The 26,847-nt window shown below is 39.5% G+C and overlaps 1 protein-coding gene across 4 annotated transcripts in view; it reads right to left on the bottom strand.

The window, feature by feature from the left end:
• Positions 1-387: 387 nt before the first annotated feature.
• The window catches only part of FAM83B (family with sequence similarity 83 member B), a 66,237-nt gene continuing 39,777 nt past the window's right edge, over positions 388-26,847 (bottom strand). For all 4 annotated transcript variants that reach the window (XM_043542381.1, XM_027817425.3, XM_027817424.3 and 1 more), the window contains 3 exons: positions 20,226-20,390; positions 6,502-6,626; positions 388-3,384 (listed from right to left, as the gene is read on the bottom strand). In XM_043542381.1, coding sequence (XP_043398316.1) covers positions 990-3,384; positions 6,502-6,626; positions 20,226-20,390 — 2,685 coding nt within the window. In that variant the 3' untranslated portion in view covers positions 388-989. The remainder of the gene's footprint in view (positions 3,385-6,501; positions 6,627-20,225; positions 20,391-26,847) is intronic.

Below are 26,847 nucleotides of genomic sequence, written 5' to 3'. Positions count from 1 at the left end.
TATAATGTCTTCTGCAGTTTCCACGATATGCTATGCATCCGATGAAGTGAGCTGTAGCTCACGAAAGCTCATGCTCAAATAAACTGGTTAGTCTCTAAGGTGCCACAAGTACTCCTTTTCTTTTTACCTGAGAAATGGTAATCCACAGACTAATTTTGTTCCTTGATGCTCCAAATTTAAAAATATAGGAAAGCACATGTTTCTAAGGATGCATTATGGAATATTGGCATATACGACAAAAGGTTTAACTCCAATTGCAGCCTACTTTCAATAAATCTTGATGCATCAATAGATTTTAAAATGTCACCCTACAGTTACAACCACTTCACATTGTAAACAAGTACACCACACCCTGGTTGGAGGGTAACTTTGAGGTTTGTGGTGATATGTAATTACATATAATATTCAGTACAATAAGTGAGATTCTCAATTTGTTATCCTCACAGTTCAGTACAGCAGTCTGTGGAGGCAATCAGTAATATGGTAAAGTCTGTAAGAGGTTTTCAAAAATTAGTTTAAATGGCTAAGTAACATGCAATTAATTAACATCTGCTTTTATCACTTTCAAGAGTACATAAATGCTGAAAAGACACAGCAGACCACTTATCCCAGTATTATTCTATTTTTAAACGACAGGTTTTTTGAAAAAAATATTAGAGTTTAAAAAACCTCCTCCCTCTTTTTCACACTTATAAGATATTATTACACACTTTCTGCATGAGGGAAAGTATCTATCTCAAATTAATCTTACAGTATAAACATTATAAACATCGCATTTAAAACATCTTTTAGACACAGAACTTGTGCAATGACTGAAGTATAATAACTCTAGGTTTATTATATAAAAACATATACATCAATTCCAAGGTTCTAACCCCTGCAGAAACCCTTGTAAACTTTACAGGCCTGCCTATCTGTCCAATTCAGTTCAATACTTACAGCCCTGCTGCCTTTGCTATTTTTCACACAGTCCTCAGACTATATAGGTTTTATTTGTTTTTGTATAGTAAGTTTCCAAACTTTTGCATAAATCCTCGAAGCTTGTTTTCATTTGGCTGTAATGGATGGTATACGGTTGAGTTGTAATGAGCCACCTGATTGCCCGTTGCATAGTTATTCCCTAAGGTTTTGCTTTTTGTTTCTGGGGGCTGTGTACTGGTCTTGGGTGTATTTCTTGCTGGCTGACCAGAACTTTCCATCTTCAAGAATGGCTCAAAGCGACTATAAACACGTCTTTCACTCAAACGAGATCTTAATAACTCCTCTTTGTGCTTTGAGTTTCCAGACTGGGATGTCATTGTGCTTACTCTTTGTGGAGAACTAGAAACGGGTGCAGTTTCCTGTGTAGCATTAGTTATAGCTTCTTTCACCTCTTGGTATTGGATCTGTTCAGTATTAAATCTTGGAGTGGATGCATCTCCTACAGTTTCTAAGAACTTTTCAGGGGGACATAAAGTAGGGCACTTTTTACTGCTTTCATCAAATGGAGGTTTTGGAGACTTTGGTGGCTTGGGAGACGTTGGTGGCTTGGGAGACTTGGGTGGCTTGGGAGACTTGGGTGGGCTCACAGTGACATCCTCTTTACTTTTATGCAAGCTGCCTTGTGAATTGGATGATGTGATCCTCTTTTTTCTTGGAGAAGAATCAGCCTTAGTCTCAGATATTTTTGGCTTTTGATTCTCTTCGCCTTCAGAAACCAACGTGTCAGAACTGCTGCACATTCTATAAAACACAGGAGCTTTGTTTTTTGATAAGTTTTCCTTCTTGTCTGGTGTGAGATTCAGCAATGACCTCAGCTTCTGGGATCCCTTTTTCAGGAAACTTGGAGAATTCTTATTTTCTTTCTTTAAAGTACATTGTTTGCTAGGTTCCTCTTTGCTATCTTCAGCTAGAGCAGCCACAGAGATGGCCTTCGTGGTAGTGGGGCTCTTTGATTCTCCTTTGAGATTTTTATCTTCACGTTCTATGTGGTTGGTCACACTGTGAAAGCTTTTAGAGTTTTTTATTGTATCTTCTGGGGGCTTTAGATTTTCCGGCCGCTTAAGTCTCTGCCTAGTCAGTGTGCTGTACACATAGCTGGACGCCTGCTTGTTGACACCATGATCCAAAGCGGACTTGGAGTTATCAAACATAGGGAAACTTCGCCTTTTTAGTATATTTTCATTTTGATGGTTCTTTACATTTTCTGCCTGTCTGTTTACATAAAAGGCTGTGTACATGTAGGTAGATGGGTCCCTAGTGGCATTTGGATATAAAATAGGTTTTTTGTTTTCTGCAACCTGCATTTCAGGCTTTTTCGGTTCATCTGAGTCAGGTGGGACATTAGTTCTGACCTCTGCTGATTCTTTGTCGGTCACATTTTTCACAATTGGGATATGATTGGGTGTCCCTTTAGGTGTTTCACTTCCCTCTGAACCAACGATAGTTGAATTTGAAGAACTTGTACAGCTGCTTACTTCCTGCTGTTCTGGCAAAGTTGGCTTAAAAGCTAATGATGACCTCAGGCGAGAATGAGAATAAAGGGCATGAGCTTTAATATTTTCAGCTGTGTCATAGCCCTCATACCTGTCACTGACTGCTGATCCATTGCAATCTGCAGAGGAATCTGACTGATCATTTAAGTATGACTCAATTCGCCAGTTACGTAGAAATGATTTTGTAGTGTGTTCAAGGGTTGGCATCCTCTGTTGCAGATAGCGGATATGATTATCTGTTCCACTGAAAGACCTCCGTACAATTGAATTTCTTTCTGCAATATTTATCTTTGGCTGTGCAAACCGATTGGCAAAACTTTGTTGGGGTGCATTGCAGTTGTTTGTATAGCCTCCCTTTAATGAAGATACAATACTAAGGCTATCAGATGGCATCTTCCAAGTATTTGATAAATTATTGGTCCGATTAATAGCTCTGTGTAGCAAAAAGTAAGGAGTCCTTTCTGGGTTTTCCCCAGCGTAACTATGTCTCTTCCAATGCTCATTTTGTTCACTGGGTTGATACTGCTGAATTTTATTTTTCATGTTAAAACCTGGATGAAAGGGTAGTTTGTTGTGGGTTTGATTTCTCAAACCATATGTATCTATTTCATTCACTGCATATCTTCCTCGAGTTTTCAAGTAAATGGGATCTAGTTTGTGAATTTTGTCTTGCCTACCAAAAAGGTTTCGTTGGCTGGAGACTGAAGCTAAAGAAGACTGTGAATGCTGGTATGTGCCATTCTCCCAGAGTATCCTGTGATTATTTATCCTAACTAATTCTGGGGCAAATGAACTAGGAACAGAGGAACGGGCATACAGCGTCCTAAACTCTTCATCAAAGGATTCAACCAGTTGTCCTGTGATAACTTGAACCATGCTGAGGTTGGCTTTTTCAAATGACCACATAAAGCTGAAAGCAGAACAAATTACAATTAATAATACTCTAAAACTTTTGGACAAATGCATCATACCAGCCCTCATTATTATGAGGGCCTCCGCCCAGTCTGTGATTTAGCAGGCACAATTTTTCACGCACAAATACTTATTCATGCAGTTAACTGTAGGCATGATTCATGGCACTTAGATATGGAGGGCCTGACCCAACTCCATTTGAATTCAGTGGAAGACTTACCATTGATTTCAGTGGGAGCTGCATTAGGCCCATAACTATCTAATTGTACTTACAAACACTATGCATTTCAATGTTTCCATCCACAAATTGGGTAGATAGGTGCACATATGCAAATAATTTCACTAGCAATTAATAGTGTAAGTAAGACTGTAGGTACAATTATTTGTAGGTTCAAAATTAGCCCTGCAAGTCAGAGGCCACATGTATGTACAAGTAATTTGTATTATTATATGAAAACAGTAAATTAGGAATATATGCAAAAGTCTTTCTGACAGTTCTGAATAAATAAGAGCTTGTCTACACAAACATTTACTTTGCTGCAAGCTAGGGCGTGTGTGAGAGAGAAATACTCTGTCCCTCTTGCTCGCTATTGCAGCATGCTCGATGTGGAGGGGCAGGGTTTCAGGGTGTTTCTGAGGAGGTAGGCATGGTGCAGGCTTTGTCCCCTCAGGCAGAGCACAATGTAGCAGCCTGCCTGCATAGTGAATTCCCCCAGGAGTATAAAACAGGTTTAAAAGTTTTAAGGCTCCTTTACATTGCCAGAGTGGTGTAAATGACAGTATGGCCTTATAAATGCTTATGGTGCTTTAGTGATTAGAACTGGTCTAAATTTTTGGAATGAAAAAAATTCCTGTCAAAATGTGCTCCATGAACTGTTTGCTACTGATCTTTCTGGATATGGTCAGTAGCCAATATAAATTGTGAGTTTAATTCCCCAGTGCTCACCTGCTGTTCAGTTGCCTATGATGTAATGCTGAGCATATGGCTGCATTTATTTGTTGACTAATAACTAGAAATAAAGGATCAAACCTAGCTACATTACTAGTAGGCAAGGGGGTTGGGGGATTTCCTCCAATGCTCCCCACTCCCTTTCTCCATCCATTGTATTGTAGTTTAAATAAATTACTGAAAAAATTGAAACCAGAGTGATTATATTGCGTTATTTTGACAAATAAAATATGCAGAATTTTAAAATATTGTGTGCAGAATTTTTAAATTTTTGGCACAGAATTCCCCCAAGAGTAAAGTGTCACACCGTGATGTCACTATTAAAACTACATATTTTGTAGATTACATTTGTATCAGATATACATTTATCTTATGATCCCATTCTTCCTTGCGTCAAAATAATGAAAGAAAACTGAAAGTGAAGGTATTAAGCAATATGTTACCATTTGTTGGTCCTGATGATAGTAATAAGGATTGTTGAGTTAATTTGAATGGTCTTACTTCTTTTATTTTATTTGTTAGTTAGTTTTGTATTTTTCAGGAAAGAAATACGAAAATTAAAATATAATAGAATTACATCAAAAAGTTAACTTAGTGACTCATGTAAAAACAGTTTTATTTCTCATTCATTTTCAATGAGGTTATTAAATGAGCATACTGTACTTTTGAACATTAAAAAAAGTCTGTAGTTTTAACTGATTTTTAGAAGACAAATTCAAATAAGATAGTCTTAGCTACCATAATGGCTAGAAACATTTTTTTAATGGAAGCTTAATTTCAGCAGAAATGGATGATTTAGGCCTCATAGTGCTAGGTCATGAAAACTGCAATTTTCTAAAATGCTTTTCTTTGAGACATAGTAATTTTCAAAGTCTCATTCTCACAGACACTAACATTTCAAAGGCATTATCGGTGAAAAAGGTCAAACCAGTCAGATTCCCTCTGCATCCTCTTATACTTACTCACTTCTGAACTCACTGATGTCACTTCCCTCATCACCTTGCACACCTCACATTTGAATTTAGTTAGCCGAGTCTCGCTAAGCATAGAAGGCCAGATTCTCAGCTGCTGTACGCTGGCAGAACCTCTATCAGTCACCAGCTGAGGATCTAGCCCATAATCTCTATGTTGCTGCAAATCAACTTGAGAGGCCAAAAGAGAGAAGTGTTGCAAGAAAAGCAAATAAAAATATAATAACGTGAAAGACAAAGTTGGCCATCCTCCTTTTAGCTTACCACATTTTTATAGTCTCTTCCAGCTCCTGCTATGTACGTTATGCCAATTTTCATTCCCTTGCACATATTTGTATATTGTTAAGTAGGTATAAGTTGGTCTAAGGGAATCTAACCAAGCGTGAGAGAGTCTAACTTATCTTACCTTATACATTATCACCTTTGAATTTGGACCACAGTGTAGAACACAAAACAGGAAAGAACAAATTAATGATGCAAGTATCTGGAGGACTATTACAAATAGAAGTTTAACTGGAGAGCTTATGAAATATACCTTGGTGATGTTTTCTAATGTGAATATTAAAAAAGAATAATTAAATGGTATGGGACAAATACTGGGGTCCTCACTCTGGCCTTATCTACACTACCGGGGTAAGTCGACCTAAGTTATGCTACTCTAGCTGTGTGAATAACGTAGCTGGAGTTGATGTAGCTTAGGTCAACTTACTGTGGTATCTACACTGCACTGTGTCGACGGGAGATGCCCTCCCGTCAACTTACCTTACTCTTTTCATTCTGGTGGAGTACCGGAATCGACGGGAGAGCAATCTGCAGTCAATTTAGTGGGTCTTCACTAGTCCCGCTAAATCGACCCCCATTGCATCAATTACAGCAGCGTCGATGCCCGGTAAGTGTAGACATGGCCTCTGTTTTTACTGACTTCATTGAACTGAAGCCAAATTGAGTCTGCTTGAGTCCTTATTCACTAAATACTGAATGAGGAGTTCAGAATTTGGCCCTACATTATGCTAGTTACCCAACAAAACTTCTATGTCAGACTTTTAAATAATATACAATATAAATTATATCAAAGTTAACCATAGAGTATACTGACCATTTTCAGAAATAGCAAAATTACTTACCATGAAAGAGCCATATTCTGATTACCTTTAAGGAAATATATTCTATTCACAGCCTTGTGTATTGAACTTACCTGTAAGTACCATACATGACTTTCTTACAGTCAACCAGAAGAAATTTCTGTTCCATTTTTCCATGGAATTTTGCCCCTGATTTGGAATAATACTCTTGTCCTTTTACTGTCCGCACCCTCATGTTCTGAAAAAGATTATAGAATATCTTTAAAATGGGCAAAATGAATGTTGCAGTTTATATTTAAGATCTCAGGGCCTGATACTACACTTTTAAGTATCAGGGAAGTGGAGGGGTTGGAGGCGGAGAGAAATGGTTACCTACCTTTTGTAACTGTTATTCTTCAAGATGTATTGCTCATGTCCATTCCATTCTAGGTTTGTGTGCGCCAAAGTGCACAGTCAGAGACTTTTGCCTGAGCGGTATCCGTAGGGTTGGCTGCGGCACCCCATTGAGTGCTGCGCTCATGCGTCAGTATGCCACTGAACATGCGCCCTCTCAGTTCCTTCTTGCTGGCAACTCTGACAGAGGGGCAGGAGGGCAGGTAATGGAATGGACATAAGCAACACATCTCGAAGAACAAGTTACAAAAAGGTAGGTAACCGTTTTTTCTTCTTCGAGTGTTTGCTCATGTCGATTCCATTCTAGGTGACTCACAAGCAATATCCTTGGAGGTGGGCTCAGAGTTCATGGTCTTGTGGCTTGCCACACTACTCTACCAAAACCAGCATCATCCTGAGCCTGCTGGATAAACATGTAATGGGATGTGAACATGTGGATGGGTGACCTGGTGGCTATCTTACAGACGTCCTGGAAAGGCACCTGGGCTAGAGAGCTGCCAAGAGGCTTGTGCTCTGGTTTAGTGGGTGTTCACGATCACCGGAGGTGGCACCCTTGCCTAATCATATCAGTAGTGAATGCTGGCAGTGATACAAGAAGAAATTTTTTGAGCAGACACTGGACGACCTTTCATCCTGTTGACCACCACGACGAACAATTGCATTGACTTGCGGAATGGCTTGGTCCTTTCAGTGTAGAAGGCTAGCATCCTCCTCATGTCTAGGGAATGCAACCTATGCTCTTCCTCCTCGTTATGCAGTTTGGGGAGCCCTGCATCAGTCAGCTCCGAGAAGAGCCCTGCTGCCTCAAATGGGAGGTCCTGAAGGGTAGTCTGCATCTCCTGAGACAGCCTGGAGGATTGCAACCAGGAGCTGTGCGTCATGACCATCGCAGAGACGACTACCCTGGCTGCCGAGTCCATAGCATGCCAGGCCATCTGGAGGTTGCCTCTACCACCACTTTGCCTTCTTCCACCAAGGAGGCAAACTCCTGGGCTTGGTCCTGTGGAAGGCCCTCCTTGAACTTGCTGATGGAGTCCCACAGGTTGAAGTTGTACCTGCCCAGCAGGGCCTGATGGTTAGACATCTGAAATTGCAGGCTGGCTGTTGAATAAATTTTTCTGCCAAACAAGTTCAGCCCCTTGGTGTCTCCATTTTTCAGTGTGCCGCTCACCTGGCCCTGCCTATCCCTCTCATTGATGGCAGACACTACCAAGGACCCCACTGGAGGGTGGGTATATAGGTATTCAAAGCCCTTTGCTGGGACATAGTACTTCTTTTCTGCCTTGTTGGAGATAGGTGGAATGGAAGAGGGGGTCTGCCACAAAGACAGCAATTTTTCGGACCCCTGGGAGGATACGCAATGCGATCCAGGCTGGGGTGAAGGAGCGTATGACATTAAAGAGGTCGGACTCCTCCGCTAGCTCCTCGACCTCCAGTTTCAGGTTGGCAGCCACCCTTTTGAGCAGGGTCTGGTGCTCCTTGAAGTCGTTGGGGGTGGAGGGGCGGGGAGGGGCTGCTCATTTGCTCCTGGTTGCTTTGTCCAGAGACCATTAAAAGGACTGCGCTGCAGGAGGAGGGACGGCTTCCCCGTCGTTGTCTGGGGACTGCTCCTTGGGCATCAGGGCCCGCTGCATCCCCCCGGCATTGGATTCGGCACCGTGCTCCAACTCAGGTGCCAGCTGTGCTGGGGGCAGTTTGTCTGATGTGGCTTGGGAGGAACGGTGGGAGTACGGGACTGGCATAACACGAACACCCCCCAGGTTCCATTACTGCTGTGGAACAGGCCACTGCCCCTGCCTCCGTGCTGCCACCACAGGAGCCACACCGGTCTCGCAGGCTAGTGGCAATTTGCCTTTTAACAGAGAGGGGCTGAACTCTCCTAACTCAGACCATTGCCCTTCCAGTGACCAGGGCGGAGCTGCAGATGCCTGAGTCTGCTGACTGACCTCTGTCGGCGACCGGGAAGGAGAGGGTGAGGATCGGTGCCTGCCCAAAGAGCGATACTGGGGAGCTGGAGACCGGTGTTGTGACCTGGAATGATCCCACACCAGGGGGAATTGACGCCTGGAAGACCACCTAGGCAATAGTGATCTGTGTGGTGGTGATCTCTGGTGGGAGGCCCAATGGTACTGTGGGTACGGGAATTGGCATAGTTACTCAGATGTCCCGTGCTTTGTAGGTGGAGATCTTGGTGTCAAGGACCTGGGTCTTCTAACCAGGGACTGAGGCTAGAGTGCTAGAATACCAGTGATGGGTATTGATGCCTGCAGTCTGGGGACACTTCACTTCTTTAGAGGGTAGTCCCATAACCGGCTTGCCCCTAGATGCCAAGGCCTTAGCTGGGTCCGTTGCCTGGCTTGGCATCTGCGGTGCCATCCAGACTATTTGTTCTTTGGCCACCGGGCCTGCTTTGGGCACAGATGTCTGTACGCCAATGCCAAAGTGCCAGGCGTGGAGTCCGATCGAGAGGGATCCAAGGCAGGATGAAGCGCAGCCTCTATGAGGAGGGCCCTCAAGCGGATAGCCTGCTTCTTCTGAGTTCAAGGGGAAAAGTTTTTGCAGATCCTGCACTTTTCCTTTCTGTGGGACTCCCCCAAACACTTCAGACAGCTCTCGTGGGGGTTGCTAATGGGCATCGGCCAACTGCACGATGAGTATGGCTTAAAGCCTGGGAAACGGGGCATGCCCTGCTCCTAGGTGAAGTCCCAGCCGGGACTCTAACTCGTAAACTACTACTCGAACACTTAACTTAATGGTCTAACTAAGTACCTATCAACTAAATACAAAGGATACAGAACAATGGACTGTAAGAACTGCTAACGCTCTTGCAATGCAAGACAAGGCGCTCTGACCAACCGTTGCGGATGGTAAGGAACTGAGAGGGCTTAGGGTCGGCAATGCCTAATATACTGATGCATGAGCACGGTATTCAAGGGGGCACCGCAGCCGACCCTCTGGATACTGTTTAGGGAAAAGTCTCCAATGACTGTGCACGTGGGGGTGCATACACCTAGAATGGAAGCGACATGAGCAAGCACTTGAAGAAGAAAGATTTAGACTTAAAAGGCTCAATGTTCCTTTGTATCTGTCACTGTGGAAAGGGACAATGTAAACACCCCTTTTGTAGCTGGCTTTTACAGCGAAAGCTGCTTGTATACAAGTTGCCTGCTGAGTATCTGTGTGATACAGGATGCTTTAGGTAGCCATGAAAAACACCAAGAAAGGGAATGAGCAGAGGGTTAAATATATATTCTTTTTGTGCAGAGTTTATTTCTTTTGTTCTATCAGATTTCCCAATAGTTTGTGGTGTTATAAGCTATTTATTACTATTTAAAATAAATGAAACACTAACGTGGTAATTTGAAAGGTGCTAGAATAGAAATGAAACCAATGAGTTATTGTATATACATATCTACACAGAATTTGCACATTTACAGCACTATCTTCATTATTATTATTATTTATGGTAAATATATGAAATAGTGGAATATAACATTTTTGAATAAGGATCAATAGCTTGCCCAATTTAACTGTTCATAAATAAATAATGGGCTACATTCTTCCCTGACTTATACCATATGACTAAATGCACAGTTTGGAAATCAGGGCAGAATTTAGCTCTGTAAAAAAGTAATTTGATGGAGGATGTAGGGGAACCATTAGGTCAAGGCATTGTCTACACTCTACAGAGTCAGAGGAATCAAAATAAATATTTCACTTTAAAAACAAACCGTACAGCATTCGGTCTCCATAAGCTGCCACTAAATGTACAATATTCTAAACCTTAAACTTGCCAAAATCTTTTATCCTGTAAGTGCTCCCTTAGACAATATATATTTAGCTAAACCATGGAAATTATAGTATATTATGACTATAGAAGGTGTAATGGTGTATTGTAATTCACTGAAGAATATTTCTGGGGAAACAGAAAATCAGTAAAAGTTTTAGAAAAACTCCCTAAGGTAAAGGATGAATAGCAAATAATGGGTAGTTTGAAGAGTCCTACACATTTTACTCTTGATTTTTTTAAAACCATCTCAAAAGATCAGACAGTTCAAAGAACCTACTGCCACCTGGAACCATATCCAGAGACAACTGCTAATGGCCAGGGATCTGCTAAATTACCAACTGCTGCTGCTGGCAAGTTATACCATACCATGGCTCATTAGCTTGTGTGATATTGTATGATTAAAATATGACTATATCATTGTTGCTGCCACTGTTATACAAGTGCAACAAATCTTATGGAAAGTATGTCATGTAAGGTATCAAAAGTTACAATCTATCAAATGATTATCCTGTTTATATGCATGTACCATTTTTGTGTCTGAAATTAGGCATATTTACTATATACCTGTATTTCAAATGTGTTTGCTGCCTGGGTAACACCCACAAGGTAGCTTGCATCCCATGTATCCAGCACATTGTGAATGGACTATTCAAGTTGATGACCCATTAGAGGTCAATTAGCTTGCACAACTGATGATGGAAGAAGCCTGTCCCTACCCGATGGGCCTTCTTGGAGATGTTTTAGCTAAAGTATGGGTAATGGCTGCTCCTATGAGTCATCAAATCATGCATGGGCATGTGACTAGCTCATGTGACTCTGGACTCCACAGTGTGCCTGTAATTTTCCACAAACTAAGACTGAGAGCAGTCCCTCCACATGAGAGAAGGTATAAAAAACCCTGGAAGCATCTCCATTTTGCCTCTTTCCTGCTCTGATCTCTGGACTATGGACTTACACTAACAGGAACATTACAACCAATGGACTGAGGACCTTCCAATCTTTTAGAAGTTATCAGAGACTTAAAAAGCCAGCAGTTTATTCCATCACAGCTACAAATCTGAAATAAGAACTTTACTATGAGTGCATGTATTTGTTTTCCTTGACCATTATAACTCTCATCTCTTTCTTTTCTCATATAAATAAACCTAAGTGCTAAAGGATTGGCAACAGCTTGATTATTGGATAAGATCTGAGTTATATATTGACCTGGCCATGTGGCTGATCTCTTGGTATTTTAGAAGAACCCTTTGTTTGATGAAATTGGTTTTAAATAACCGCTCATCATTAAGTCTAGTGTCTGGGTGGTGAAACAAGGGCTGGGATACCTAAGGAGACTCCATTTCTGATTTCTTGTTAACCAGTGTGATGAGACAGAAGTTTACTTTTGTTCCTGGCTTGGTATCTTATGGAAGAATAACCACCAGTTTGGGTTGGGGCTGCCCCATTTCTTAGCAGTTTGTCCTGAATCTGGTATTCTCAGCTGTGACCCACTGAGGCATGGTGACAGCTTGCTATGTATGATCATTTGTCTGCCCATAGAAAGAAGGGCTGTAAATTCAGGAGGGTAAATGTCATCCAGTAATAAGCACTTGCATAACATTTTTCATTTTCAAAGATCTTTATAAACATTAATTAATCCTCATAATTCCTCAAGGGTTTACAATATAACCTAGTTAATCTGCACTTTGATAAACTTGTCATTGAAAGTTCCAGTCCAGTGAAGTAAACAAAAAGTGAAGTTCTGCTTTTGCTGTGATAGGACCAATGCATATGACATCACACTCCCAGTGGAACAAGATTCCTATACTGTCATATTGCCTTGGACCTGAACTTCTGAAGACTCTAAGAAAAAGGGCTACTATAATTACTGTTCTCCCAGATGCTCATTGTGGTGCTGCTACTGCCCAGGGGGAGAGGCCAAGCTCCTTGGAACTCTGATCACTGCTTTCTATACCCAGAGTTCTAACTTTTACACTAGAGAACTAGCTCATTGCTTGTAAAGTCTGGAGAGAAACTGGCAGCAGCTTTGCACGGAGTGAGGAAGCCTTTAGAAAGATTTTCTCCAATGCTTTGCTGTCACCCACTTCAAGAGCAGCTCTGAGAACAACTGTTTTCATCTCCTCTGCATTCCTCAAGGAACTGAGCCCAACAGCAGGGCTTTATTATAAACTCATCTTTGATAAGTTTTCAAGGTTCTTTTTGGCCAAACTTTCAAACCTGGGTGCTTAGAATTAGACAAATAAGGCTAACATTTTCTATCTTGGTGACAGAAATCAATAAGAGCTGTGGGTGCTTGGGACATCTGAAAATCAGACCACTACTGACAAAGGCATGGATTTAGTGCCTAAGTATAGACACCAAAGATTTTTTGTAAGTTATTTAGACACTGAGGGCTTGTCTTCTCTATCCCGCTAAATCAGCACCGCTGCCATCAGTGCACTTGTGCCAATTTAGTGAGTCTGGTGAAGACACATGATGTTAACGGCAGAGCACTCTCCTATCAACATAATTACTCCACCTCAATGAGATGTGGAAGCTATTTTGGCGGGAGAGCGTCTCCCACTGATAGCACGGCATAAACACCACTTTAAGTCGATGCAACTTACGTCGCTCAGGGGGATGTTTTCTTCACACCCTTGAGTGACAATAACTTATATTGACTTAAGTGGTAGCAAAGACAAGGCCTGATAAATGTTTGTCTTCATTACAGTTGATATAGGTGAGCTTTCACCTCTGAAGGATAGTACAGATTTTGAAGAGAAAAAACCCTCCAAGATCCGAACTTTGGACTAATATTTAGACTTTTAATAGTTGAACCTTTTCCATACCACAGGAGCATTTGGTGCTAGCTGTACAAACAGGTGGACTTTATTTTTTAAACCAAACATTTTCTTCCCTTTTAAACTATTTTCACAAACCTCTCCCAGGTGAAAAGTACCGCCAAATTCATACTTTTCTTTTCAGTACAGGAATTCTATGACTTTCTAGAAGAGGCATCAATTTCTCTGTTAAACAGGCACTATCAATTTCCAAATAAAATTTCACCATACATAATTGTTGGTGTCATTTCACCATAATGGATGTCAAATTATACCCTAGATTCATACTGTAAGATTCATCTCTTTTGGTTATTTTCTAATGGTCTAATCCTCTTATTTAGGGTCACATTTTCTTGAAATAAGGCACAAAATGTACATTGGTGTTTTGGGATAATCTTGTATTTAGTACTCACTGTTCACTGTGACCTAGAGCATAAATGTCCACTTTAACCAGTAGATCATTAACTGGAACCTGTTCCCCACCACTAATGAAAACAGATGTAGTTAGGGCATTCTTACATCATTAATTTATAAGTGAAATGTGGTGTCGTAGATGAAGTAGGAAGAATGAATACACTAACTCTTCCCATAACAAGCAGAACTGAACTAAGCTATGGTCCATTGCCAGAGGTGCCTTTGCCATCTCACGTTTTTTGTTTTTCTTCTTCTTCTTCTGTTTTAATTTTTTATTGTCTGCAGTGTTGCTGTAGCCATGTTGGTCCCCTGACATTAGACAGACAAGGTGGGTAAGGTAATATCTTTAATTGGATCAACTTCTGTTAGTGAAAGAGACAAGCTTTCAAACTACAAAGAGCTTGAAATAATAAATAATATTATTGTCAGACTATCATGCTTTTCAATCAAGACAACTCAACCAGGCTAAAAAGAATACCCTGGCTTGCAGAAAGGAAGCAATGGTTGGGAAACGAAAAAAAAAAAAAGTCTTGGGGCAGGCAGGAAAGCACTCTAGGGGAGTTTGTTAGATAACAGCGAATTGACAGTGCATTTTTATTTTTCTTATACCCGTGTTCCTACTAACTCATCCCCTCCTTTCATTGCTCCTTGTCTGACCCTTTTCTCCTTGCTGAAAAACTTAAACTAATAAAATAATGGAACTATGAAGACAAATGCCAGTCATCACCCTGACTAGTTTAACTGTATAGTATCGCTGTCATCCAACCTTCACCTGGTATTTCTGATCTATTTTAGACTATGATTTTCTGGCCAGAAACAGTGTCTTTCTATATTTCTGTAAGTCCCCAAAATATTTTGAGTAATACTGTAATATAAATGTTAATAAATAAGAAAATAAGCTATAACTTTGGTTCTTAGATATGACTGCACAACTCTTAAGTTCAATGGAAGCTGTGTGAACCTAGCTGGGAGAACAGTTTGGCACGTTATTTTCAGCAGCAGCAAGTCTCCAATGTGATAGAAAAATATAATGGAAATATTTTTTTCCAAAACATTTCATTTCAGCAGATTATGTTTGTGGGGGCTGTTTTCATCAGTGTCCAATTACTCATCCTGTATTTGCTGCCAAGAGTGTCCAGAAAGAATAAAATGGATGTCTAATATTTTACCTAAATATATTTTTAAAAAGAAAAAAATCCAGGTTTCAAACATTTTTCATTAGTAAAATGTTTCATTTTTCACTATTTATTATGATGAATCATCCGTGTTATCAAGATATGTGATCGTGCAATGGTTTTTGAATTAGTTTCTGTTCTGCTGTTAGAGCCTGATCCAACTAATAACTTCATGTTTCAGAGTAGCAGCCGTGTTAGTCTGTATCCGCAAAAAGAAAAGGAGGACTTGTGGCACCTTAGAGACCAACAAATTTATTTGAGCATTAGCTTTCATGAGCTGCAGCTCACTTCATCGGATGCATGCATTGTCACTGGACAATAGATCAGATCCTTAATTCTCAGTTCTTTGAACAGATGTAATCCCCAGTGAGGTTAATGAGAGCTAAGAGACTAACCAATTTATTTGAGCATAAGCTCACTTCATCGGATGCTCAAATAAATTGGTTAGTCTCTAAGGTGCCACAAGTACTCCCTTTCTTTTTGCGAATACAGACTAACACGGCTGTTACTCTGAAACCTGTCATTAATGAGAGCTGTACATGCCTATCTGATGGCAACGGTAGTCCTATATTATGGAAGCACCTGAAAGCTTCTGTTGAAATACAGCATTGGCAAGATATAATGGATCTAATTCAGCTCTCAAGTTCACACACGCAACTCTCATTGTGAGCCTAGGTGCATCTTAGATATGTGCATCTGAGGGCAGAATTTGCCCAAAGGAAATAAAGATAATTCTTTATCATACTGTATTACAAAAATGTCATTATTTCCTCATTCTTCCATTTCAGTGAATATGTAAAGGGTGTATCAGGAGATAAATGCTTCCTGCCAAATTTGTTTTCTCATCATGCAGCAGCAAGTCTGTTTCTTGTGTCTCACATGAGAAGTAAATATAAGTGTTTGCAAACTACAAAGTCTGTCACATACCCCACCTATTATCTCACAAAACATGATGATCTGACATCAGCTGAACAAGTTGGATCACATCTCAGGTATTATAAAACATGTTCAAGCTCTTATGTTTGTTCATTTTTTAAAAATCAGCATTAAGTACTCAAATTAAAAAAGGGGGCACATTCCGGAGACGCAGCATAGTGGTACTTAAGTGCTGTTTTCTTAGGTACCCTGGTTCAAATCTGCTAATTCATCTGGTTACTGGAGCACCAGTCAATCATCCAGAAACAAAAAGGGCTAACGCTTGCTTCTAATAAGTTTTGAAAATAATTTGCCTCTACAGTTTTCATTAGATAGACGGCCCTCATCATCTGAAAAAAAAAAAAACCTCAGAGGATTTTTGATGACTCTTTCCTCCTCTCTCCCTCCCTCCACAAATGGGTGGGGAAATTATTGAAACAAGTTGCGTGGGGAGGAAGAGAAAAAACAATGCAGGAGATAGAGGGAAAGATAGAGAAGAGAGGGTTAAGATAAACTTACGAAGTCTAAAGTGGAGAGAGAAAGAGAGAGAGAGAGAGATTTTGAGGAATAGAAGGGTACAGTGTTTAAACTGTATTTGCAAAAAGAAAAGGAGTACTTGTGGCAGCTTAGAGACTAACCAATTTATTTGAGCATAAGCTTTCGTGAGCTACAGCTGTACATGAAGTGAGCTGTAGCTCACGAAAGCTTATGCTCAAATAAATTGGTTAGTCTCTAAGGTGCCACAAGTACTCCTTTTCTTTTTGCAAATACAGACTAACACGGCTGTTACTCTGAATACAGACTAACACGGCTGTTACTCTGTAAATTGTGTTTGACTTTCTTTTGGCTGCCAATCAACTAATGATGATATTTTCAAATAGCTTCAAATAAACTCACCCTCCTAAAATTTTTAAATCATTCCCCATTTGAAAAAAAAAAAAATGCAGAAAAAGTGTTAATTTAAATTTCTGACTTGTACATTCTTCCATATATACCACAATAATCCTTTCTACAACACAATCTATCACTATTCCTGGTTATGTGTGTAAAAAAAAGCAGATGAACAAGTACTGACATGAAGTCAGAATATAGCTGAATGCGGATTTCTGCATGGCTGTTAAATGCAGTTAAGAATAAATATTTGTTTCTCCATAAATAGACAAGTGAATGGTAAATGTCATAACTCAAAACATAGGGCCTGTTTCACCACTCCATTACTCCAGTTTTATACCAGTTTAATTTTGTTTATTTCAGTGAAGTAAAGAAGAGTTAGAAGAGGCTTAGAGTGGGACAAAGGCTACCTCTACTGCCCCACTCCCTTTTTTATACAATGCCTGTTTTTAGGAAGATGGACACAGACTCTACCATGCTCCTGGAGAGTTGAGCCAAGCCATGTGAGAATAACAATGGCTGCTGCTGGGTCTGTAAGTTGAAGGAAGAGAGGATATCCGTACGACTCTACCCTCTCCTCTTTCTCATCCAATGACCAGGAGGAGGTGGAGCTGAGGGACATCTTGTATACCTAAACACAAAGAGTTGATAGTGGCCCAGCTTTAAGAACCTTGGACAGAAGAGAAGCAGAAATATGGAGGTGACTTCTCTAAAGACCGGCCAACCCCTTCAAGGGTGCTACCAATTCCTTATCATTTTTTTCGTAGCCATAGAATTTATTATTTCAAGCTCTTTGTAGTTTGAAAGCTTGTCTCTTTCACTAACAGAAGTTGATCCAATTAAAGATATTACCTTACCCACCTTGTCTGTCTAATGTCAGGGGACCAACATGGCTACAGCAACACTGCAGACAATAAAAAATTAAAACAGAAGAAGAAGAAGAAAAACAAAAAACGTGAGATGGCAAAGGCACCTCTGGCAATGGACCATAGCTTAGTTCAGTTCTGCTTGTTATGGGAAGAGTTAGTGTATTCATTCTTCCTACTTCATCTACGACACCACATTTCACTTACAAATTAATGATGTAAGAATGCCCTAACTACATCTGTTTTCATTAGTGGCGGGGAAGAGGTTCCAGTTAATGATCTACTGGTTAAAGTGGACATTTATGCTCTAGGTCACAGTGAACAGTGAGTACTAAATACAAGATTATCCCAAAACACCAATGTACATTTTGTGCCTTATTTCAAGAAAATGTGACCCTAAATAAGAGGATTAGACCATTAGAAAATAACCAAAAGAGATGAATCTTACAGTATGAATCTAGGGTATAATTTGACATCCATTATGGTGAAATGACACCAACAATTATGTATGGTGAAATTTTATTTGGAAATTGATAGTGCCTGTTTAACATAGGCTGTCTGGTCACCCTACTTTGATCTCACGCAGTAGGGCCATTCTTATGTTCTTATGTTTGAACAGTAAATTGAGAACCCTTGTTATAAAATAAACTAGAAGACAGTAAACATCCAAGTTATCTGTGGACCATTATCTGCTTACTATTTACCATAGGTTTTGTGTCTTTGAGGTAGACCTTGGTATCTACTATCCTCTTAATGAATGCACATACATTACTCCCATTCAAGTTACTTGGCCCCACATAAAATGTGATCTCACTGCATTATCTCTGCCCAATTTCTTTAAAAATGGCAAACTTCTCTAATACACATTAATCTTCACTAATTAATCTACTCTAATTTAATTACGTTAGTTCCATCAACCAGAATACAAATTATTTATAGGTTTAACCACCCAATCGCATCCAAAATACAGGTTCACAGCCCATTAAAACAATAGTAACAGCACCTGAGCTTCATACAAATGAAAAGAAGCAGCTGAATGTCACTACTCCACACACATAAAGGAGCTCATGGATACTCCAAAGTGCAGTGTCCTCAGTCTGAAGGTGTACAGAACTTGTATCTTATGCTATATCCTTCATCTATTAAATCTCTTCAAACCACTTTACAAAAGCAACCATGAACTTATACCACCTGTACCTGTAGCCACTTTTAAAGCTTCATTTTCTATTACAAATGTCTCTTTATACATAGCTTTGAGAGAGCTTGCAGCCATTTTTTCCATCAGAGGAAGTGGCTTAAAGACAGTGGTCACAAGCTCCTTTCATATGAATGCCATTATGGAAGGTTTTGGGGTTTTTTTTATAAGCTAACTAGCACACTACAGATGTTGCAGAAGACTTTTTTCAAAAACTAAGCATTACATTGCTAAATATCTTTAATTAAGTTAGTTTTATGAATTAATTTTCAAACACAGTCTTAAATTCAGTTATGTAACTTTGGGTATCTATTGCAAAAGCAATTTTGAATACTTCCTATAGAAAACGAAGTTTTAGAAGTAAGTACAACTGCTCACTCTTCAGAAGAAATGAATCCAACATGACTGCTGTGATATCACAGTTCCTCCAGGACTCTTAAAATGTCTGCATTAACTCCTTGATGATATGATAACACTGTAAATAGTCTCGTAACAGTTGAGAACATAAAAACTACACACTTGGTATATTTACAAAGAACTGCAAATGAATAAGTGCTAAAGTTCAATGAAGGAAGCTGCCTATAGTATCTCAGAGGAAATGTAGAGAGCTATCATTGAGCAGCTTCAATATTTTTTAGTGTTTTCCTTGGCACAACAGACCTAGAAGAACATCCCACATATTTGTGTCAGATCAATAGAAGTACACTGTATTGGACTGTGCTCCCAATGGCACACTAAGGACATGTAGTATGACTTCTAGAGTATTTAGATTCTATCCCTTTACATATGATCTTTCTTGGCGGAGAAAGGCACATATTTTATAAATAAAAGTTTATCTAATGATACAAGGACAAATATATGGTAAAGCTGTTCATAGGAAAATGATGAAAAAACGGAATCCTGTGCCTTTTGATATAATTTTAACATAGAATCTCTTGAAAGGAAATCATTGTTTTTTTTTTTTTTAAAAAAGAAAGCCCATATTCTGTTTTCCTAAACAATTCATATTTTCTTTATGCTTACATTTTGCAGTCTGATTTACGAACATAAAAACAAATTGATTAAGTCCTCCCAGAATATAATATTCTTAAAATAATAGTACTCAGAAAAAATATGTAGTTTTATAGAATGTACTACATGTATTTATTTTGCAAAGTCCTGAAAAGAACAAAAAAAAATTTGAAGGTAACAAAAATAGTGTAAAGTTGTGCTTTGAGCCTATTGATAGCAATTATTTTTTCATAAATTACATATTATATTACATAAAATAAATCAATATTAGATATTTACTTCCTACAAAAACAATATCCTTGAAGAGCACTACGTAAGAGCTAGGTATTGTATAAATATGTATTTTATTGTAAAACATGAAGCCTTACCCTGAATCTCTGAACTTGAAAGCCCTGTTTTTCTGTCATTTTAAGAAAGTGACTGAAGTTGAACTCATCAAGCAGAATATACACAGCAATCCCTCTAGTAGATGCCTCTACAATTTCTCTGAAGATATCCACATCTGTAAACATATCCATAATTATGGCAATGACCTGTTTTAAAAAAAGAAGAGAAACTACTATAATAATTTAATCAGTGTATAAATAGTATTCCTTCATGACCTCAAAATATATAACATTTTGCATAGTGCATCTAATGAATTCGTACTCTCTACATGCCAAAAAGCGCTTTTTTTTTTTCCATCCAGGATAGTTAACATGGTACAATTTTGGGGGGAAGAGGTGGAGCGGGGGGCAGATCTGGGGTGGGGCCGCGGGGAAGGGGGAAGAATGTGGTGGGGCAATGGGCAGGGCCATGGGCAAAACAGGGGAGGGGCCCCATGTTTGGAGCTCTGGCCAGGGCCGAGATCTCCTCTGCGGTCCCAACCGGAGCTGAGAGCTAGACTGCAGCCAGGGCCAAGCTCTGAGCATCCCCGCCCCTCGATGGTCCTGACCGAGCTCTCAGCCCTCTCCCTCAGAGCAGTGAGTGGGGGTGTGGCCTCGGCCAGAAGAGGCGGGGCCTTCACCAGAAGAGGCAGGGTAGGGGGCTAGCCTCCCTGGGGGAAAGATTTACCCCCCCACACCCATGTTCCCCATATAGGTACTTATAGACTGTGATCAAGTCTCTTTGTTAAGATAAACAGATTGAGTTCCTTGAATCTAACACTATAAACCATGTTTCTAATCCTTTAATCATTCTCATGGCTCTTCTCTGAACCCTCTCCTGTTTATCAACATCCTTCTTGAATTGTGAACACCAGAACTGGACACAGTACTCCAGCAATGGTCGCACAAGTTCCAAATACAGAGGTCACATGACCTCTCTACTCCAATGAGATTACCCTGTTTATCCATCCAAGGATCATATTAGCCTTTTTGGCCACAGCTTCCCACTGGGAGCTGATGTTCAGCTGATTATCCACCACAATCCCGAAATCTTTTTCAGAATCACTGCTTCCCTGGACGGAGTCCCCCATCCATCCTGTAAGTGTGGCCTACTTTCTTTGTTCCTAGATGTATACATTTACATACATTAAAAGACATATTGTTTTCTTGCACTCATCTTACCAAGTGATCCAGATTTCTCTGTGTCAGGGAGCTGGACTCTTCATGATTTACCACTCCCCCAGTTTTTGTGTAATCTGAAAACTTTATCAGTGATGATTTTGTGTTTTCTTCCAGGTCATTAATAAAAATGCTACATAGAATAGGGTCAGGAACCAATCCCTGAGGCACCCCACTAGAAACACACCTGCTCAATGATGATTCCCTGTTTACAATTACATTTTGAGATCATTACATAATGGTCTCGTCTGGCTTCAAATTTATTAATATTCCTTGAATTTCTGGTTCTTTGCACTCATGTACCCCCCTCCGCACTGGAGGTGCAGTTTTGTAATTAATTAGAGATCAAGACTTGGCAAAAACACTGAGGATTACACATTTAATTAGTATGTTAATTTGTTTAAAGTGCTACTGATAGCATTAGCAGCTTTATTTATATTCTGCACCAGTTTCAAAGTACTGAATTTAGAGCTGTGTTTTAAATTGTTTTTAAAAGCTCATCTGCAGAAATAATTTCTATGCTAATAGTAGCAGCAAGAAGTCACAAAACAATGAGATCTACTAAGGGAGAGGGCAGAGGAAGAAGTGATACAAATTCAAAACATATACAAAAAGAAAAGGAGTACATGTGGCACCTTAGAGACTAACCAATTTATTTGAGCATAAGCTTTCGTGAGCTACAGCTCACTTCATCGGATGCATGAAAAAATACCTCCTCAAAAAGATCTTCTACACTTTCCACAGTATGCATCCGTTGAAGTGAGCTGTAGCTCACGAAAGCTTATGCTCAAATAAATTGGTTAGTCTCTAAGGTGCCACAAGTACTCCTTTTCTTTTTGCGAATACAGACTAACAGGGCTGTTACTCTGAAACCTGTCAAAACATATACAGCAAATGACAAAATTGTCCGTTGCACAAATGCTGTACAGAACAATGTTATTTTGGGTTAATTGATACCTATCCTGTTGTAAAGGAATTCCCCATAATCTGAGTAGTACTTAAAAGTATACTGAAGTGTTTACCTATAAACTGTCTTTGTTCTTTTTGAAACGCTTTATAATCCTTGAAAAACAGAAGTGTCTTCTGAAACAAATGGTTATGTTCATTTTGTAAAATGTACAGTGTTCAAATTTTACAATCAATACTGACTGATTTAAATGGTACTTTCCAGCCAAACATTGCCAGAATCGTAACTCCAGCAGAAATCTTTACACACCTTTTCAAAATTATCACTCAGCAATAAAAAGTGACCTTGAACTGAAAACAACTAAGCATTCTTCACTGTCAGAGGAGGAAGGTAGTTGGCTGCGTAAGCAAAAGTGCTCACAGAGAAAACAGAAAATTGAATTGCTCCCACTGATTTAGGATTAGATAGTAATAGGTGAAAATGACTACTCCTATAATTTATGTTTATTTTCTCTCCTAGTATGCAAATTTTGAAGTCTGTATTTGTCATAGATAAGACATACAAATATACCCACTCCCGCACATTTGCTACTGTCTTCTATATTTTCTAAGTGGTGCATGGGTTTTCAATAGGTAAGGCCAAATTGGCTCTCAGTTACATCAGTTACAAATATGTAACTCCACTGAAGTCAATAGGCTCAAAATTTTTCCCATTTAAATAAATAGTTTTCATTGACTTTACCGAAGGTACTATCACGTTTTATAATCTACACTTACATCAGTGAAAGAAGCAGAGCAGAATTAGACTCACAGTACGAGTAAAATGTCACATTACTTTAAAAACGTAGATAAATTTAAACAAGTTTTCAATGATAAGAAAAAAACAAACATTTTCGCTGAATAGCGCTTTGGTTTTAGGAAATGAAATGAAATATATCAGCGGAAAGCAAAGTGTCTTTAAAGCGACACAGTATCTGTTCACAGTATTTCAAACTGAGGTCTTGTCTACACTACACATCAACCTAACTTTGTAAGCGTCTACACTACAATGTTGCTCCTGCCGATGTACGTGACCCACTACACCAACCTACTAACTTCTCCTCCGCAAGAGGAGTAGTGCTTAGATCGATGTAGTTAGGGCAATGCAGTGTCCCTGTAGACACTGTATTACTTACATTGCCTGTTGGCTTTCAGCCCTGTGCCAGGTTCACAGCTGGAGCCCTCCGCCCCGGGGCTGACAGTCTGAGTTGTCATTCCCATGTGGGGCTGCCCCCCATGCCACTGCGGTGCTGTAAGTGTAGAGAAGCTCTCAGTTCCGTAAAAAGAACAGGAGTACTTGTGGCATCTTAGTCTCTAAGGTGCCACAAGTACTCCTGTTCTTTTTGCAGATACAGACGAACACAGCTGCTACTCTGAAATCACTTCCATAAAAGTACCAGAACATGTTAATAAATGATTCACAGCTCTCTCCAATAAAAAACAAAACACATTTATCTGATAATGGTTTGAATATAGGAAATGATGTCTTTGTAAATCAGGGATCGGCAACGTTTGGCCCGCAGCCCGCCATGGTAAGCCTCCTGGCAGGCCGGGCTGGTTTGGTCAGCAGCATATCATAAGACTAGCTGGCTCCATTCCAGGTGATCTTTATGGTCATGGTCAAGAACTCTGATCAGGATGCTGTGTTTGTCACAGTCCTTTGGAGGGATTCACGGCCACTAGAAAGAGACCTTCCCTTCACCCTCTTCTCTGATGACCATTAGACTCAACCAACAAACTACTAGTGCTGGGCTACTGCCCAGGGAGGAACAGATGACACTGATCAGTTTCCTGACCACACTAGTGCAAGCAGCAACTTTGCTATATTTTAATAAGAAAATTAAAATGTTTCTTACAGCAGACATGTATTAAAGTATAGTGTGTTTAAAACCATAAAGAATATGTTTTGAATGATTAAAGTTAGATGCTTTATTCTGTACTGCTAATTTTTTAGTACATAATACACATTATACAACCTTGTTACTCTGTAAAAGGCCTGTGAGCTGAAGTCATGGGAAATTTTAGCTGAGTAAGGAGTGCTGAATAGATCCCTAAATCTTTTGTAATGTTGTTATTCTTTATATCATTATAAAGCCAATATGGGTGGACATATCCATATTTTCATATGTTTATTCACTGCTAATTCACTGAGTTTGCATTTTCAAGGGGTCTCAGTTTTAAAATGTGTTATAAATCTGAATAGAATTAATAGTTATCCACTGAAATATACTTTCAAGTGTTTTAGTTGCTTGCTTTTAGCATGCTTTTACCCATTTTCCTCAATAAGAAATAAAATCCTGTTATTACATTAGGAAAAATACATGATTTTCTCTTTTACCAATAATTCTAAAATATTCAAATACTGAGATCATAACAACATCATTAAAAACTTATTTCACAGAAGAGGAAGATATTGCAGCACATACAGTGAAAGGTTCAGGCACCATCTTCTCCTGGCAGAACCTACAGCAGGTCTCCACCTATGGAATTAGCTGGAGTAGAAATGCATGGCACAACCTGCCTATGACTTCCTCTGCCAGTAGTCTACAGCCAGCAGGTGTAGCGCAAAAAAAAAAAGGGTGGGACAAGCCAGGAGGGTGTTAGGCTGGCAAAGAGATATGTTGATTCACGGCATCTTGCAGGCTTCCTCCACTGCTGTGGCTTGTATGGATCCCCAACTGGATTTTGAAAGCTACCCTCCCTCTGGAGTGAATCTTTCCTCTGGCTGCGTTTGAATCCGGGCTATGGGAGCTAATATCAGGCAACAATCTAAGACTCTTACAATACAGTATAACAATAACCCACAACACAGTGTGTATTAGCAGGCTATTAGTGCACTGCTTGGGTGCATTGTGAGGCATTACTTTGAAGTGTACAAACTGTCTACTAATGCTCAACCTGGAGTGCCTTACTGCTCGTAATTTTATGTTATTTTTTTTAAATTAAACATAGGTTGAGGTGGTTTATGCAACATATCCTTCCATTACAAAAAAGTAGTTTTGAAACCAATAGATACTGCACCTGTTTATCTCAGGGCTGATTGATCTCCCAGTGCTTGGTTGAAATGCCAAGATCACACGAGCTAACTCCAAGGAACATGATTTACTAGAATATAAGCTTCATGTTTAGTGAAATTCTAACAACTAAATGGATGAATATTATCCACCCTCCTAACACAACTATCGAAAAACAAGACAATGCTCGTAGGCCAAATCTCTGCTGACTTACAACTTATGCAATACCCATTAAGTTAATGTCTTTGCATGAAGTAAATCAGGACCAAATTTGGCTCCATTTATTCAAATTTAATGCATTCTAATTGATTCTGCATTAAAGCTGAAAACAACAAATCACAGTCAAGAAATATACTTCTACCTATATACTGTTACATTCTTTAGAAGGAATTTCCATCATCCATTAAAATCCACTGGAGTGAAGGCAAGGGCCCAACTTTAAACATCCAACTAACTACACTAACAGAAACAACACAACACCCGCCCAACCTCCTCTCCCTCTGCCCCACCAACCTCCCATCTCAAAAAACACCACCCTTATACTTTCTGTTCTGTAAATATTAAATGTACACAAATTCTAGCAACAATACCTGCAGGGCAGAATTAGGTCAATTCCTTCTCCTAATCACCATACAAAAAGAACATTAAACTTCTGATACTGCCTCAAAGCACCAAATACTGCCTCGACCACAAAGAATTACAGAATCAAATACTAAATCTAAATGAAAGTGTAATGAACTCATAATATTATGTCTTAATAACACTTATCATCTCCAACAGTGATTCAAACAAACTAATCCAAGAATGAATAGTATTCATGAGGCTAATGACACCAATAAATGTGTCACTGGAAGAAAAAAAAAACAGCAAGTTAGATTGCTACAGATCTCCGCATATCCTATCTCATCACTGCAGAATGTGCGAAGCTAAGGCGAACTCTTACAAAATACTGAATCCGTGACCATAAACTACAGATTAAAACTGGGAGACCCAAAGTGCAGATGAAAGATTGTGCAACCAATGTGACTAGGATTTATATGTAGAGAAATTCTCTACTCCACTGTCCAAGACACATTTGAGAAAGATATTTCATTGAATTATTAGAAATGCTAAAATACTTGCTATAAAAAATGAGGAAAAATATTGCATTACCCCTAGCAGAAAGGAAAGATATAGCAGAAATAGCATCAGCTAAATTTCAAAAGGATATGGGATAAAATTTCAAACACATTAAGAAGATCTGACCTCCAAATTGCACCTGCCTTTCAAATAATTGAGGGGCTCTGTCATTTTCTCACTTTGGCAGCACTTCTGCAGCTCGTCAACATGCCAATAAAGCACTACTGAAATGCACTGTGCGCTTCTACGGCCTGCATTACAATATTACAATAAATGAGGAGAGGACCAAGATTAACCCAGTCACAAATGTAATTACAGTATTACAGCTCTCTTCTGACCAGTGACTGTAAAAATGGCCTCATGTAGTT

Source organism: Chelonia mydas, chromosome 3, assembly GCF_015237465.2.
Source record: "Chelonia mydas isolate rCheMyd1 chromosome 3, rCheMyd1.pri.v2, whole genome shotgun sequence".
Taxonomy (NCBI): Eukaryota; Metazoa; Chordata; order Testudines; family Cheloniidae; genus Chelonia; species Chelonia mydas.
The sequence above is the reverse complement of the archived record's forward strand: the minus strand, read 5'-3'. Positions and strand labels throughout refer to the sequence as shown.